Here is a 17,413-nt window from a genome sequence, read left to right on the forward strand (position 1 = left end):
ATAACTTGCAACTTGGTTAGAAAGCAGCTTGTAGTTTTTATACCTTTTTAACCATTTCCAGGAAACCGGCTAATTGGGGCAGCTGCTTAATTAGGCCAAAATGTACTAGTCCAGATGTGTCCCAGTTAACCAGAATCCACTGGACTTGAGATCTGGGACAGGTAGAGACCAAGCTTCCTAACAGTGATTCATTTAATCCTATTTTGTTCTGAGCAATCCACTATCTTTGCTAATATATTAGCTGCAACCTCTTGAGCTATTATTTTCTGTTTTAACTATTTGTATTGCACTTTGCAAAGGACTTTTGAAATTTTGGATCAGTTGAGCCAGGTTGTACTACTTATGAGCTGCTTCACAGAGAACGATCTCATGCTCCTGCTGACCTCCCTGCTTTCTGATCAATGGTGTTGCATTTGCTACTCTCCAATTCACTGCCACTATTAAAAACACAGGAGGTTCTGCAGGAGCTGCAAGTCAAGAGCCACACACACAAAATGCCGGAGAAACTCAACAAGTCAGTCAGCATCTATGGAGGGGAATAAACAGCGTCTTCATCAGGGTCGCAGCCTGAAACATCAACAGTTTATTCTCCTCCATGGATGCTGCCTGACTTGCTGAGTTCCTGCAGCATTTTGTATGTGGCCTATTAGAAAATCCATTTAACAGAAGAAAATCTTCAGTAGTACACCCACTATCTTATAGCTCTTCCAGAACTCTGAGTTAGGACATTAATTTTGGATTTTGTCCACTCTTAGTCTCATTAATATCAATCGTTTTCTACTTGTTTACTCTATCTTCTTTTCAATATAATACTGTCCTTAATCTCTTTAGTCACTCACTGCTGTCCAGCGAGTTTGTCTCCTTTGCTCTGAGAATCTGAACAATTCTCCACATGTATTTTGCTTCTCAGATATTGATGAATGCCAGGAGCTGCCAGGCTTGTGTCAAGGTGGGAACTGTGTCAACACTTTTGGCAGTTTCCAGTGTGAATGTCCAGCCGGCTATTACTTAAATGAAGACACTCGTATCTGTGAAGGTAAGTTAAGGGTATATTTGGAAAAAAGTAACTAACCCCTGCAACTTTTCCATAAAATATTGTTGACCAGAAGTTTATCCACTGTCGGTGGTGATAAATAGCTATATCAGTACATAGTACTCAGCCTCCAAAATTGGTTCCGTCGCTATTCTTGGCAGAGTTCAGCGGTTGTAGGTTTGTAAGGATCTGATATTAATGTTCATCCCAGGCAAGTCTAAATTTACTTCATGTTTTTGTCATCTCCTATAAGAGAGAGGGAAGTATGTAGGTGTGTGCCTTGCACTGTGTTCAGGTGCAGGGTCACCACTAATGAGTACTTGACAGTGTGAGAAAGTTGTGAAGGAAGTACATTATTTCTGGAGCAATAATGTTTGAGAGAAATTGAACATGAATGTTAGCTTTGATCCTTATTAATTCATGTTGTTAGGTGAGTGATATACATATAGTTTGGGATAATGCCTTGGGTTAAAGTTGAAAATACTGGTTGATGTAAGCTATTGATCTTTTTGTTGGCGTTGATCTTGTATGAAAGGTCTTTAAACTTCCTATGGTAGATGATCTATATCCTTGTGTCTCAATTATTCGTGGTTGGTTCCATTAGCTGGATCTTCCCACTACTATTTGAATAATATGTTGGAGGCACTCCTGGCACCTGAGGGAAGAGAAGCATTCTCCACCTTTCTGTGCTTGGCCTTCAGATTAAAGCCATATCTCAGGATTGGAATTCAGCATTCCCCATATTCAACATGGTTCCAGTTAATGTTGGCCACTCTGAAAACTTAACTATGTTGTGGTATTATTCTGTTACAGGAGTTATTTTATTTCTCTATTAAGAATATTTACTCTTTAAAGATACTATATTTTTGAACAAAAAATGCATTTTCAAGGGAAAATGAAGCAAAGTGTCCTTTGCTTACACTAAGCTCTGTGGTAAATCTGTAGAATTGATCATCAATATCATCTAAACCACTTCCAGTGAACACGCATATTGAAGCAATAAATAATGTGGTTGGCAATGGCCAATCATTGAAATTAAATCCATGAGTTCTGAACAAGAATTTTATATGACCTGCATCAAGTCATAGTGGCTCAGATTAATATCCTGGTGCATGTTTTTCTCTGGTACTCCAGTGAGTGAAAACATACAGGGCGGAGAACAGGGTCCGGGACATATTTTGCATGCAATAATGTAGCATATGAACAAATTACTCCACTTTCAAAACTTTATTCCATTAAAATCAATGGAACCAAATCAGGATTGTTGACTACAATGTACATTGGCTAATACATCATATTTTGGTGAGTGCCATGAAGGTAGATTCATATATTCTATTGAAACCTGTTTCCTATTATAAGTTACCAATCTGCTATGTATCTTTTGATAGATATTGATGAGTGCATCACCTATCCTGGTATCTGTGGACCTGGCACATGTTACAACACACTGGGCAACTACACGTGTGTCTGTCCCCCAGAGTACATGCAAATAAATGGTGGAAACAACTGTATGGGTGAGTTTTCTGATTATTAATCAAACTTAGTTAATATGAAATGTAACTTCCATGAAGGAATCTCCATTAAACACTTGTTCTATAGTGTTGTTATTGAAGAAGGGCTGCCGATGGTATGCGAAATCAAAATGTTCATCAATTTCATACTTTAGGATGCAGGTTTGCTATTAGAGTTGTCAGGGAGAGAATCAGTGATCCACAGTGATTTTCATTTAAGTTCATTGCCTTGCAATTTCAAGTGTTTCCAGCTGTGAAATATTGTTTTGATTACAATGATGATGTTGGCAATCATATAAAGCTAGATGAATGTCATTTTAGTAAGCTGTTCAGGAAATTGGTATTTCAGATATTTTCCTGAAGTGCTTTAATAGCTGCAATCTACTGATTGTAGCTGAACTTGATTTCCAGTCTCAGCATTATTCAAAAGTCAAACAGTGAGATATAGAAAATGAAAGCTTGATTGTTAAAAAATTATAGACTCACAGAGTTATACAGCATGGAAACAAGCACTTCAGCCCAATTCACTTATGCCGCCAGTTTGGCTCACTGAGTCATCTTATTTACCTGCATTTTGCCATTATCGTTTAAACATTTCCTCTCCATTTAACTGTCCAACTGCATTTTAAATGCCATAATTAGATCTACCTTTACTACTTCCTCTGGTATATAATCACCATCCTCTGAGTTAAAAAGTTGCTCCTGAGATCCCCTTTAAACCTTTCCCCTCTCACTTTAGGGAAAAGACTGTCTAAATGCATTTATGACCTTCATGATTTTCTAAGCCTCTATAAAGTCACCCGTCAACTTCCTAAGCTCTAAGGAAAAAACAAATCCCATACTATCCAGTGTCTCCTTATACCCCAAGTTTCCCAGTCCCAGGAACATACTTATAAATCTTTGTTACAAGCTTTGCAATTTAATGACGCCACTGAATGTAATTAAACTGGATGTGCATTTTCAGTATTACTTTTGCATATAATTCCTTTCATATTTAAATGGAAAGACAGTTGTGAGAGTATTTCATTTTGAAATAACATGAGAAATAGTTTGTTGAGTCTTCCTCTTTGTTGAAACTGCAAGCTAAAGATGTTGCACATAAGAATATGGACAAGTTGTGTATCTCTCAAGCTATAAAGGGGAAACTGGTTAATGACATTGAAAATCATTGCCATTGTGCTACACATGTATGGGAATCAATAAAGTTCTGTTTCATTCACATTCATTCTGGGTGACCAGCTATTTTGGGCAAATAGCATTGGAATCAGTTATGCAGGCTCCATTTATAAATATTAAATGGTGTGGCTATTCCAAGCAGTCAATTAGATCTTTTAGTAGATCTGCACCACATTAATCCTATTCATCAGTGAAATCAGCCATATGTCTTGGTATTTGGTTTAATTATGGAATAAAAGAGAAATTCTGAACAAGGGTAGAAGAAAATGAAATTTGCTATTTTGGTCATTAACACTGGAATATTCCTGGATTTAGGCTGTCAAAAACATGTGGGTTATTATTATTGCTTACAGTAACAAAGGGAAGAAACTTAATACTGGGTTCAGAATGAAAAATTTTGAACTCAAACTTAGGAAACTTAATACAAAGAGTATATTGAAGGTGTTTTATCTCATGGTTTACACTAGCTGATATATATCATGTGAAAATCACACAAAGATCAATGTGACACTTCCTTATAGGTATAACTCTGCAGTCCTTTGAGTTTCGTTTGGAACTAACTAACAAGTGTCGTTTAATAGAACGGCAGCAATATATAATTGATTTTTCGATTAGAAACAACAGACCACTTGGTATGTGCTAGTCCAAAATCCAACTAGATAATCTATCATCTTAATGACTATGAAAACAAGTATGTTTTTAGTTTTGGGGTACACTTACTGTTTTATTTTCCAGACATGAGGAAAAGCCTGTGCTATCGGCATTATAATGAAACCTGTGAGAATGAGCTTCCCTTCAACCTAACTAAAAAAATGTGCTGCTGCTCCTACAACGTTGGCAAAGGCTGGAACAAACCTTGTGAGCCCTGTCCAACACCTGCAACATGTGAGTCAATATTGTCAACTGTTTTACACATGCAACACTTCAATCATGAAAGTGAAATGTTAAGTGAAAGAAATGTACATTTTTTCACTCAAGCAAATAAAATATTATTCTTTAGCTAAAATATTTAGTTTAAAGAAACAACTTGCTGGGTACTTTGAATTGTTGGAAAACTGAGACAAGGGAAAGAATGGATTTCATTTTCTCCTACAGTATTTAGTAGGCTCATTGGCTAGAAAACACAGTATGAGTTGAAAAAGGAAGAAGTTACATTGGCTGTTTTTTCTGAATATACTTGTGCTCGCCAACTATGAATGAAATATATGGTCATTCCCATGCTGAAGCTATAAATAATACCCTGCTGTCTAGTTTTCATTACTTCCACTGAAAATTGGTGACAGGCACTCAGTTTATTCTTGTCCTCTCTCAAAATAGCAAGTATTAAATGTTTGGGACAATGTGCACCCTTGGGGAAATCAAAAACATCAACACACTCGAGCATTTCGAGGAAACACAAAATGAAACTAAGCTGAAGCATTTACTTTGAACTTTTAATCAAACTGCTGCATTAACCAAAATTGCACTTTATTGAAAACAGAAGGCATTGTATTAATGGTTCTATGTGTCCTTTTTAAATCAATACGTACTTTGAAAGTAAAGCTACTCAAAATACAGTGATCAGTAATTCTTTGCAGAGCCATATACTGTAGTTACAGGTGATTGACCAATTCTTTCTATATTGCAACATCATTTGTATCAAAGCCACATGTATTTCAGCCAAGAAGACCGGGGCAGCGGCAAATACAAAGATTTATAGATCATTAGAATGAGAAAATCTATTCAGTGGTTTGTAATTAATCCATTTTGTAAGATCTCATTTTGACATCCAATGTTCTTTAAATTAATCCGTTGTTTTATTTTGGCCTAGTCCACTGTTTTCAAAGTTCAAAGTCAACTTATTATCAAAGTGCATTTATGTTATTATATACCACCCTGAGATTCACCTTCTTGCAGGGGTTCACAATAGGTACAAAGAAACACAACAGAATCAACACAGAAAACTACGCATGTAACATAACCTGACAACAATCAAACTGCAAAAGACAACAAATTGAACATATTCACAAAGAAAAATGGTAATAATACTAAATAAATAATATTGAGAACATGAATCGTACAGTCCTTGAAAGTGAGCCCATAGGTTGTAGAATCAGTTTAGGGTTGGGGTGAGTACAGTTTGGTCAGGAGCCATTTCTGTTCAAGCCTTCAGAGAAGCAACATTCAAACTCACAATGTGCAATTAGTTATACAGGACTGTTTTTTCTAAATGATCCTATATTACATATTGTTAAGTACAGGATTCTACTGACCAGTCATTCCGTCCATCATGAACACCCTGATTCAAGGGTGATGCCTATCAAAAATATGTGTAGGAATCCAATTCTGGAAAAATCAATCTGTTTGCAACAGGCACAGGCATTTCCTCTGTTTCTAAAGAACTTGGTTCCCTTTTTTCTTATGCACTGCACCTTTTGAGGAAAGGATGTGTCGTTATGACAATGTTGCACCATTGAGGATGATAGTTTGCTTTTCCCTGCTTGTGATGTCTGCATATTTTTCCCTGACATATGCTTTCTTCTGATCACCGTAGGTATTCTAACTGTGGGTCATTTGGTAGTAGGGGGCTCATCTGAGGAAGCAGGGATCTGGCATTGTATGCATTGTCCAGCCCAGTGGTTTTGGGTGGATGTGAATTATTAGCCCAGTGCTGATAACTGAGGCTTCAATGAAGATGCTGAATTTAATTAGTCATATCCGTTATATTGGAATGGCAGGAATGGGCTGTAACCCTGGTTCTGGACTTCCAAATATTGAGACACACTTCCTTGCAACTAGTTTGTCGATTCTTTTCGGGACTTTGTAAGTTTTTATGAGGTTCTCTCTGAGTCTTCTAAATGGCAGTGAATATAAGTCTGTCATCACATCTTTTTTTAAGCTCACTATTGATTTCTGACTACTCAGTCTATAATTCCTGCTTTTTCTCCCTCTTTTTTTCTTCAAATATTTGAACTGCATTGGATTCCGTACAATCCACAGTAACTAATCCGAGATTCAAGATGCAGATTTATTTTATCACGTGTACATCGAAGGACACAGTGAACTGTGTTGTTTGCGTTAACAGCCAACACAAACTAGGGATGTGCTGGAGCCAGCCCACAAGTGTCGCCACGCATTCCATGCCAACATAGCATGTCCACAGTGCTCAGCAGAACAACACAGAACAAAATAAAACAAAACATAATAAGAGGCAAATCAAATCAACAACAGCAAAATGAGCTCCATTCTCCCCTTCCATCCACACACCTACATAAATAGCCCTCCAATCCCAGGCAAGGCCGTCTTCAGCCTCCAACGGACACAGACTTGCAGACATTGGGCCTTCGACTTCCCCAGCAGAATCACAGAAATTCACAGACCCGGAGTTCTGGCCATCATGCCTCGACTTCTGATGGAAACATTCCAGACTCCAAAGACGGTCAGAAAGTATCCACCAATGCACCCACTATTTCTGGGACCTTGCTGAAGTATTCAAAGATGTGGTATATCAGGCTTTGGGCATGTATTGGCCTTCAAACCGCTCACTTTTCCCACATTTCCCTTCTATTACTGACTGATTTCTTCAGTTCCTCCTTCTCACATTCATCTCAATGTTTTGGGAGATTATTTTTGTCCTCATTCTTGAAAATTGACCCAAACTCTCAGTTTAAACAATCTCTCATTTATTCGTTTCTATTACAAATTTCCCTTCTTCTGGCTTAAAAGTTTTTGTATTCCATCTTGTTTTTCACTCTCTTCACAATTCTATAGAATCTTACAGTCAATTTTTATGTTGCCTGCAAGCTTCCCCTCCAACTTTTATTTCCCTATTCTTAATTAATCCTTAATTATTCTTAATTAATTCTTGAGTCATTAGACTTACCACTTTATCAGACCAATTAATATGTCTTCTTCTTGGATGTTCTACAGTCTAGTAAGGCATTATAGGTGGAACTGAGGAATAAGAAATGTATGACCGCATTAATGGGGCTATATTATAGACCATCCAATAGTATGAGGATTTAGAGGAACAAACTTGCAGAGAGATCACAGACTGTAGCAAGAAATATAAGGTTGTTTTAGTACCTAATATTAATTTTCCACATATTGATTGGGGTTCACATAACATAAAAGGACTAGATGGAATAGAGTTTGTCAAATGTGTTCAGGAAGGTTTCCTTAATCAGTACATGGAAGTCCCAATGAAAGAGTGTACTATACTCGATCTGCTCTAGGGGAATGAGATAGGGCAGGTGACAGAAGCCTGTGTAGGGGAACACTTCACATCAAGTGATCATAATGCCATTAGTTTCAAAGTAAACATTGAAAAAAAAAGTTCTGGTCTGTAAGTTGTGATTATTAATTGGAGAAAGGCCAATTTTGATGGTATTAGAAAGAATCTGACAGGCATGGATTGGGGCAGGCTGTTTTCTAGCAAAGGTGTACTTGATAAGTGGGAGGCCTTCATAAGTGAAATTTTGAGAGTACAACACTTGTATGTGCCTGTCAGAATAAAAGGTAAAGATAACAGGCTTAGGAAATTTTGATTTTCAAGAGATACTAGGCCCTAGATAAGAAAAAGAAATAAGGAGGTGCAGAGCAAGTATGGCTACATAGGAACAAATGAGGTACTCATGGAGTATAAGAAATGCAAGAAAATGCTTGAGAAATAAATCAGGAGGGCTCAAAGAAGGCATGAGGTTGCCCTAGCAAACAAGGTGAAGAAGAATCCTGAAGGACACTACAGATACGTGAGCAGCGAGAGGATTACAAGGGACTAAATTGGTCCACTGGAAGATCAGAATGGAAATCTGTGCATGGAACCAAAAGAGATGGGGGAGATCTTAAAAAGAGTTTTTGCATCAGTATTTACTCAGGAGATGGACACAGGAGAAGCTACGGAAGTGAGGCAAAGCAGAAACGAGGTCATGGACCCTGTACAGATTGCAGAGGATAAGGTATTGTCTTGAGGCAATTAGGATGGATAAATCCCCAGGCCTTGACAAGGAGTTCCCTTGAGCCCTGTGGGAGCAAGTGCAGAAATTGCAGGGGCCCTAGCAGAAATATTTAAATCATTCCTGGCGATAGGTATGGTACCGGAGGATTGGAAAATAGCTAATGTTATTCTGTTGTTTAAGAAAAGCTGTAAAAATAAGCCAGGAAATTAAACACCAGTGAGCCTGACATCAGTAGTGGGGAAGTTTTTGGAAGGTATTCTAAGGGACTGGATATGTGAGTATTTGGATGAGACCAATTATGCCATTCAGACCATCGAGTCTGCTCCACCGTTCCATCATGGCTGATCCGGGATCCCATTCATCCCCTTACACGTGCCTTCTCACCACACCCTGACCAATCAGGACAGGAAACAATCAACCTCCACCTTGAATATACCCACCGACTTGGTCTTCACTGCAGGCTGTGACAGAGCATTCCATAGATTCACTACTCTATGGCTAAAAAAATTCCTCCTTACAATTTTGAGGCTGTGCCCTCTGGTTCTGGATACCCCCCACTATAGGAAACATCCTCTCCACATCCACCCTATCTAGTCCTTTCTACGGTCAACAGGTATAAGCAGGGACTGATTAGGGGTAGTCAGCTTGGCTTTGTGCATAGTTGGTTGTGCCTAACCAATCTTATGGAGTTTTTTATGAAGTTACCAGGAAAGTTGATGAAGGCAATGGATGTTGTCTACTTGGACATTCGCAAAGCATCTGACATCCCACATGGGAGGTTGGTCATGAAGAGTTCAGGCGATCGGCATTCAAGATGAGGTAGTAAATTGGATTAGGCATTGGCTTTGTGGGAGAAGCCTGAGAGTGGTAGTAAATGGTTGCCTGTCTGATTTCCGGCTAGTAAGTAGTGGAGTGATGCAGGGATCAGTGCTAGGTGCATTGTGGTTTGTCATCTATATCAACGATCTGGATGGTAGCGTGGTTAACTGGATCTGCAAATTTGAGGATGACATGAAGATTGTGGGTGGATTGAACATGGAGGAAGACTACCAGAGCTTGCAGTGGGATTTAGACCAGCTGGAAAAATGGGCTGAAAAATGGCAGATGGAATTTAATGCAAATAAGTGTGAGGAGTTACATTTCGGTTGGATCAAACAGGATATATCTTATACACTGAACGGTAGGACACTGAGAAGTACCGTAGAACAAAGGGCTCTGGGAATACAGGTCCATAATTCACTGAAAGTGGTGGCACAGGTAGATAGGGTCATAAAGAAAGCTTTTTGGTACATTGGCCTTCATAAATAAAAGTATTGAATACAGGAGACGGGATGTTATGTTGAATTTGTACAAGATGTTGTTAGGCTTAATTTGGAGTATTGTGTGAAATTTTGGTCATCTACCTATAGGAGAAATGTGAACGAGTTTGAAAGAATGCAGAGAAAATTTGGAAGGATGTTACTGGGACTGAAGGACCTGAGTTATAAGGAAAGATAGAATAGGTTATTTCCTGAGGCGTAGAAGATTGAGGGGAGACTTGATAGAGGTATACAAAATTATGAGAGATATAGAGAGGGGAAATGCAAACAGGCTTTTTCCACTGAGGTTGGTGGGACTACAACGAGAGGTCATGGGTTAAGGGTGAAAGGTGAAATATTAAAGGGCAACATGAGGGGAAACTTCTTCAATCAGAGAGTCATGTGAGTGTGGAATGAGTTGCCAGTGCATGTAGTGCATGCAAGCTCGATTTCAACATTTAAGAGAAGTTTGGATAAGTACATGAAAGGGAGGTATGGAGGGCTATGGTCCTGGTGCAGGTTGATGGGACAAGGCAGTTTAAATGGCTTGGCACAGACTGGATGGGCTGAAGGACCTGTTTGTGTGCTGTGCTTTTCTGTGACTCTAAGTGCTGAAGTGTCTTGGATTTTCACCTCCCATCTCTGATCCTTATGCAGTCATATTTCCATCATCCTACTTATATGCTAAATGTTCATGTTTATTTGTGTAATTAATTCCTCCACTGTATTGCAAATGTCAAGCAAATAAAAAACACAAATATTTGAATTTAAACTTTATAACATCCTCAGTCCCCAGAGTGTTATTTTGTACTGCAACCATATTTATTTTACAACCCCATGTTTCCCTGTCTTTATAATTTCTTCTTTTTCATCACTGTACCAAAAGTTTTAAAGTATGTATATCAGGACACTTCATGTGAATTTAATATGCCCTGCTTCATATGATTTATTCAGTCTCCAAGTTCGATCATCCAGTGTTTAGTAAGCTTTATGGAACAAATACTTAGATCATTATTTCTGTTAATATTGTGAAGTGGATTTTGTACTTGTCAAAATTGATGGATTTTTGTTGGGCTGAAATATCTGTGATTTAAGTTCTCTGAATTTAAGCAACTTCTAGATTAAATCTTCAGGCTTTACTATTTCCTAAGTATAAACCTGAGCACTGAAATCACAGGGGGGTTTACACTTTACGAACATACATTCTGTGTCTATTTATTTTGTATCTCTTTCAACATTTTCCATGTAAGAGAAGGAATAAAAGAATATTAGCCAACTTCTTAAGGAAGAAACTATTGACTGAGAATGAGACAGGATAAGTATCTATTGTGTGATTAAACCAGTAAATTTTTATTGAATTATGGGTTCCAACCTGGTGTAAGTTCCATGGGCCAGCTCCTGTGAAATTTCATAACACCCTCTGCATTCCATGAAGACATCAGAGATGGATGCTGCCAATTTATTCTGATGCCAACACTGAATGCCGGGCATGCTGTGGGAAGTGCCAGCATGAATGCAAAAGATCTACTCCAAAATATTTAAATAGGACTTTTGAAATAATACCTGAACTGAAATAAAGACAAACAGTAATCTCATAAAATAGATACTTAATTAATATTATTTTCACCATTTAGCCACATTAATTAGCACCATTTCACTTTATATTATTGTTAGCCCTTTTGCTTACTCATTAAGACAACACACCCTTTCTATAATAATGTGCATCTGAAGTTACCTACCCCTCTGATACCGAATGCCAGAGTACATAGTTTTCAGCTAAGCTTAATCTAGCTTATACTTCCATGTTCTTAAATATAACTCCCAATTCCCAAAGAGTTCTAGTGACTTAGAGACATAAACAGGAGCATCTAAATCCTAAGTATGATTGTGCATAGTCAAGCTCTCTTCAGAAACAAAGCAAGATCACCAGACTCAAAAACAGTTACTTTCCCCAAGCAGTAATGCTAATCAACCCCTCCACCCACTAACCCATCCCACAACACCCCTGCCCACCACTACTTTATCATTCCTATCAGAGTCACCTTATGTACAGACACTCCTGTACCTAGCATTACTTTATGTGCATAAAATCAATCTATTTATATTAGCTATCTTATATATTGATTTTTATTGTGCCTTTTTTATTCTTTTGTTCTTTATCTTGTTTTTTTGTGCTGCATCTGTTCCGGAGTAAGAATTATTTTGTTCTCCTTTACACTTCTATACTGGAAATGACATTAACTAATGTTGAATCTTGAATTGATTGAATCATAAATCAATAAATGTCAGAAGTGATTAGTTAGAACAAGGAGTAAGTCAATAAACATGGAAAATTACTTCTGTATTGGATCTAAGAAGAGTTTGCACGATAGAGTAATGTTTAATTCATGGAAAAGTAATGCACCTTTTTATTGATATAATTGTATATTTTAGCTAAATACCAGTTGTTGTGTGGAAATCAAGGTCCTGGTTATACCATTGACTTTGGAACTGGAAAACCTGTTGGTAAGTAGAGAGGTTCCATTGTTACATATGCTGTAAAGTCCTTATAAAATATTTCATTTTGGTAGCTTTTGTATTAAAAAAAATTCATGAGAATTCATGATTAATCGTAAATCAAGAATCTCACAATATGTAATCCCCATCCCCTAAAATCTTAGTAATTATGTTATGTTACATTGATACTCCAATGATGAGGGAGGGGAATAAGTTACAGGAAACTATCATTACACTAAAGAATCAAAGAACAAGAAAGACTTATGCCCAATTTATGATTAAAGCTGTTCTTGGGAACTGAATAAATTCACTCTGAAATCCTCCAACCCAACCGGATTCTACATTGTATTAATTTCAATATAGCATAAAAGCAGGAAAGGTGTAAAAACAAATTGGACCATAAGTATCAGTATCTCTGTTAGTAGAATGTGTCTGAAGTGACTTGAAAGATAATATAATTTGCTACTTGTTTCGTCTCGAGGGAAATTCCAATTTATTTCCAAATATGCTACTGGGAATGCACTAAACATAAATATTTTTGTAAGTATGATTCATCATAGTTGTTTGAGATTACTTGTTTAAAACAGGCTGATTTTTTTGTAACGCTATGGGAGCAGTCTTATGAGATGCTCTTCCTGTCCTCTTCCTTTCAAAATGCCAACAAAACCTATGTTTAAACCCAGGAGCAAAGAGAGTTGGTCTCATTTTTTTTTTACAATTCAAAAGATATGAGTTGAGTGAAATAAAGAAACATTTTGTTTCATTACAAATCAACAACATAGTGAGAAAAAAGGTTTTCATGACTTATAAATGAAATTATTATTGATTACGATAGTTTTTACCTGTTCAGATCCCTTAACACACAAACATAAGTTAGCTAGAATGCTTTTGAAGCATTGGAAACCTTGAAGCATGCTTTGTCTATTTCTCTTTCGAAATACATTAATAAGTGCAGATTAGATTGCTGATTAAAGCAGTTCAGCCATTCAATGACTTAGCAGATGTTCTTTAATTTACCTCCATGTTCCAAAATTTGACCAAAAATCAACTATCCCAAATGTAAAATTAACAATAAACTTAGCATTAATTGATGCTTGTGAAAATGAATTTTTAATCACATCTGTGTTCTGTGTGTTTCTTGTCTATACTGTTTGGAACAGGGGTTCCCAACCTTTTTTATGCCATGGACTCTTAGAATTAACCGAGGCTTCCGTGCACCTCAAGCTGGGAACCCCTGCTTTAGAACAATGTCATTGGTCCTACACTTCCTAGTAAATTGATCTTGTTTTACTTTATCTTGCTTTAGTGTTGTGAAAACTTGTAAGTTCCATGATCTAGTCAGTGTATGTATAATTTCTCCTAGTAATCTATTGTTCCCAATAGATTGTACTGCACTCTGTGCATGCTATGTTCTTCAAGTTGCTAGTTACTCTTACTTCAGCCTGGAAAATAATGTGTATTAAGTAAAGTAATTACAGTTGACAATGCTTTGCAGACTTATTAGCTAGCGAAGCACTGGTTAGTAGGGATGGAGCCAATGAGGTTGCCCAAAGTAATCTTTCACTTTCTCTCTAGTTAAATATTAATGGGTCAAATTTTAAATGCTGATTTCGGTAGCTGCCAGTTGTGTTTCTTCAGTACCTAAGTAGTTCTTCTGCCGGTCTTCTTTGTAACATTATCTGACATGAGAGGTTACCCCTATATGTTGTTCCTGAAAATGTAAAGCAAGATCAAATTTCTCTCTTTGCTTATTTTGTATTCAAGGAACTAAACAGTTCAGTCATACATGATGAAATATTTGGTGAAGGTCACAATAAATACTGTATATAGAATATTTGGGTCTAAACATAGTTTTCTTATCTCTAGATATTGATGAATGCAGAGAAATCCCAGGCATTTGTGCCAATGGTGTATGCATTAATCAAATTGGAAGCTTCCGCTGTGAGTGTCCAATGGGATTTAGTTATAACGACTTGCTTCTTATCTGTGAAGGTACTGTAGTATTCATTATACAAAGGTTTCCAAATGTGATACTTTGACTTTAGGAGATCTATCTTGACATGCTAGATATTCTTAAATAATTACCTTTAATAACTGTAAATGATATGTATTTATTGATTGCTTAATTTTCAAAAATTCTCACCAGGGTTTGTTAATGCATTTATAAATTATCCTGTAACCTTTACAATCTGACGTTCACTTTCCACATTAACAAAATACTACAATCAAATTGCTTTGCCAGTTTGTTCAGCGTTTGTCCTAAATGTTCAAATTATCTTTAATATATATTCTATAATGATAGTTACGCATTAAAGCATATTTGATATTTGGAGAACAAGTTAACATTTTGAAATGAGAATATCTGCAGATTTGTGTGTGTTGCTAAAATTTTGAAAATCATGCTTAAAAAATGAAGGAGGGTGGGAACTCCTGATGCCATATCCTCTTACCTGGCAATTTGAATTGAATGCAAAGCTGTAAAAGACACTATTTCAAAGAAGATAATTTTAAATTTCCAGTGGAAAAGAAATGTTGGGCAAGCTGGACTTGTGTTATTTTGTTTTCCTTGAAGAAAATAATTTCATATTTTGCATTAATTTAGAGATACTGCAATCAAGGCAGCTGACTATTTCACTTCATGAAATTAGTTTGCTTACTTGATTAAAAAGAACTAAAGAAATCAATCATGTTGTGAGATATTTGTTCGATTATATGGCCATAGAGCTGGTGACGGTGCATCAGGTTGTATTGGATCAGTGGATTCAACCTGCCTGAATTGTTTTTAGTAACAAGTTATTCATATTGCATCGAATATAAAAACAGAAAATGCAGGAAATACTCAACAAGTCAGATCACATCTGTAGGAAGAGGAATAGAGTTAATTTTTTGGTCAAAGACCCTTGTGCTATTCATATTGTATATTAGATTTTAAAAGTCCTAGATCAACATATTAAGAGTTTAATATCTTAGTCTATCTGTCAGAAAGACAATGAAAACAAAAAAATAGTTCATATCCAAGATCATATTTAGCTCAAGGTAAACCAAAATGAGATATTAAGAGGAAAATAAAATGTTGACTTTTTCAAATACTAATTTCATTTAAGTAATACATTACCAGAATTGACCACAGAATTCTTTAGCACATAAATCCAGTAGTCTCTGAATGGTGATTGAGCGCGGTTTCTAATAATGCAGTTCATTAGCGAGTAGTGTTTTTGGCCTGAAGATTCGATGGTACCTCCTGACTTTTCAGAAATTAAATTGAAGTCTAAGCCTCTGATATAGTGACATGGAGGATGTGTGTCATTGCCTGCTAAAGATTTCAGCTGCCACTATAGGTGATATCTCAATAAAGAAAATCCTCTGCCCAGCCTAAATAAAATGGTAGGCTCTATACATGTGAATGAAGGTCCTGGATGCCAGCTTGCTGCCTCCTGCTGGCCCCACTCAGGAAAAGCTTCCTTTCTGATTTCCCTGTCACTTTAAACCAGATCATATCCTTATTAATTGGATTAGACCTTGTTGCCTATATTCTGTGGCATCTACCTTCTTGGTTGTTATCAGCGCCAAGCCATCAATCTTCCTGATTATACCTTTCACCTTTTTCTTCAAATATGTATGCAAAGACCATTCTAGCAATACAGCAGCTTCAAATTCTGAGTGGCATCTCTGAAGCTGCCAGCTATCATTAGACAACCCTTCACTGATGAGATGTCTAAAGGATAGCCAGCAGCCTGATATCTGCAGCAAGTTGATTTCATTTGAATATGATCAGAGACCCCAATATCAGATGTGCCCACAGTCTTATCACCTGAGCCTCTCGGTGTTCCAGACTCCCATGTTTATTCTAGTTGGGAATGTTTAGACTAGATTTCAGAAACTTGCTTCATTCTGAGTATTTTGTGTTTTTTATGTTTCTGGTTTAAATTGAATTTCAATAATCTGGCACTGTAAACAGAAAACCATTTTAGTGCCTGGGTTTCCTATTGTACTGTAGAGTTAAGTTTTATGTTGACAATATTCCAATAAAGCTTCTAATTTTAGCTTTTAAATGTCATTACAGTGTCACTGACAGTAATATGATGACTGGTGTTATTAATTTTATTTCAGATATTGATGAATGCAGTAACGGTGACATTCTTTGCCAAAGAAATGCAGATTGTATTAATATCCCTGGCAGTTATCGTTGTGAATGTTCTGCTGGATATAAATTAGCACAAAATGGAGCTTGCATTGGTAAGATTATATTTCAGTAAGGCAGATTTTATTGAAAATTACATTTATCAGCAGGAGCCTGTAATAATATATCAGTAAGCAAATTGGTAAAAGTGGCTGTTACCGTTATTACTTCTTGCATTTATCACATCCCAATCATTGGAAAAGATATCCCTATGAGTGTTTCACAGAAGTATATGGAAAAAAATGCAGAACAATGTATTCAGAAAGCTGATGGAAAGCTTTTGTTTATTGAGAGGGTTCTCATAGCAAGGGCTAAAACAGCTGATGGAAATGAATGGTACAAGAGTAAGATGCACGGGAATTCCAATTTGTATCTTGAAGAAGACTTCAGAAATAGAGAGAAATGAGGCCAAAAAGGAACTTCAACATATACTTCAGAAATGTAACGAAGTATTTAGGGACTGGGTAAGCAAACAGCATAGCACTGCAGTACAGGGGAAAACAAATGTTATCATATGCTCTTTTCCTTATATTTTCATTGCTACTACTTTTTCCCCTGATTATTTTGTCACTGGTAGTATCAGTTGATGAAGATGATATGAAGTCAGGAGCTTCAAGTCAAGTTCAGGATTGAATAATATCCTGAGGACATGGTTCAGTTTGCAGCATCTAGTGTTGAGCTGAAATTAGTGACAAGGATTTGAGGCATCAGCTGAAGATAAAGGTTTTATTCCTGTCTGTGTTTAACTGGATGAAATTGTAATGGCCAAAACTCAACAAAAG

The 17,413-nt window shown here is 36.8% G+C and overlaps 1 protein-coding gene across 1 annotated transcript in view; it reads left to right on the top strand.

Annotated features, from left to right (window-relative positions):
• The window catches only part of LOC132394149 (fibrillin-2-like), a 309,064-nt gene that overhangs the window by 232,252 nt on the left and 59,399 nt on the right, over positions 1 to 17,413 (top strand). The window contains exons 40-45 of the mRNA XM_059969944.1: positions 911 to 1,036; positions 2,422 to 2,547; positions 4,456 to 4,605; positions 12,389 to 12,460; positions 14,318 to 14,443; positions 16,562 to 16,687. Of these exons, the coding sequence (XP_059825927.1) occupies positions 911 to 1,036; positions 2,422 to 2,547; positions 4,456 to 4,605; positions 12,389 to 12,460; positions 14,318 to 14,443; positions 16,562 to 16,687 (726 nt within the window). The remainder of the gene's footprint in view (positions 1 to 910; positions 1,037 to 2,421; positions 2,548 to 4,455; positions 4,606 to 12,388; positions 12,461 to 14,317; positions 14,444 to 16,561; positions 16,688 to 17,413) is intronic.

The sequence above is a fragment of the Hypanus sabinus genome, chromosome 5, assembly GCF_030144855.1.
Source record: "Hypanus sabinus isolate sHypSab1 chromosome 5, sHypSab1.hap1, whole genome shotgun sequence".
Classification (NCBI taxonomy): Eukaryota; Metazoa; Chordata; class Chondrichthyes; order Myliobatiformes; family Dasyatidae; genus Hypanus; species Hypanus sabinus.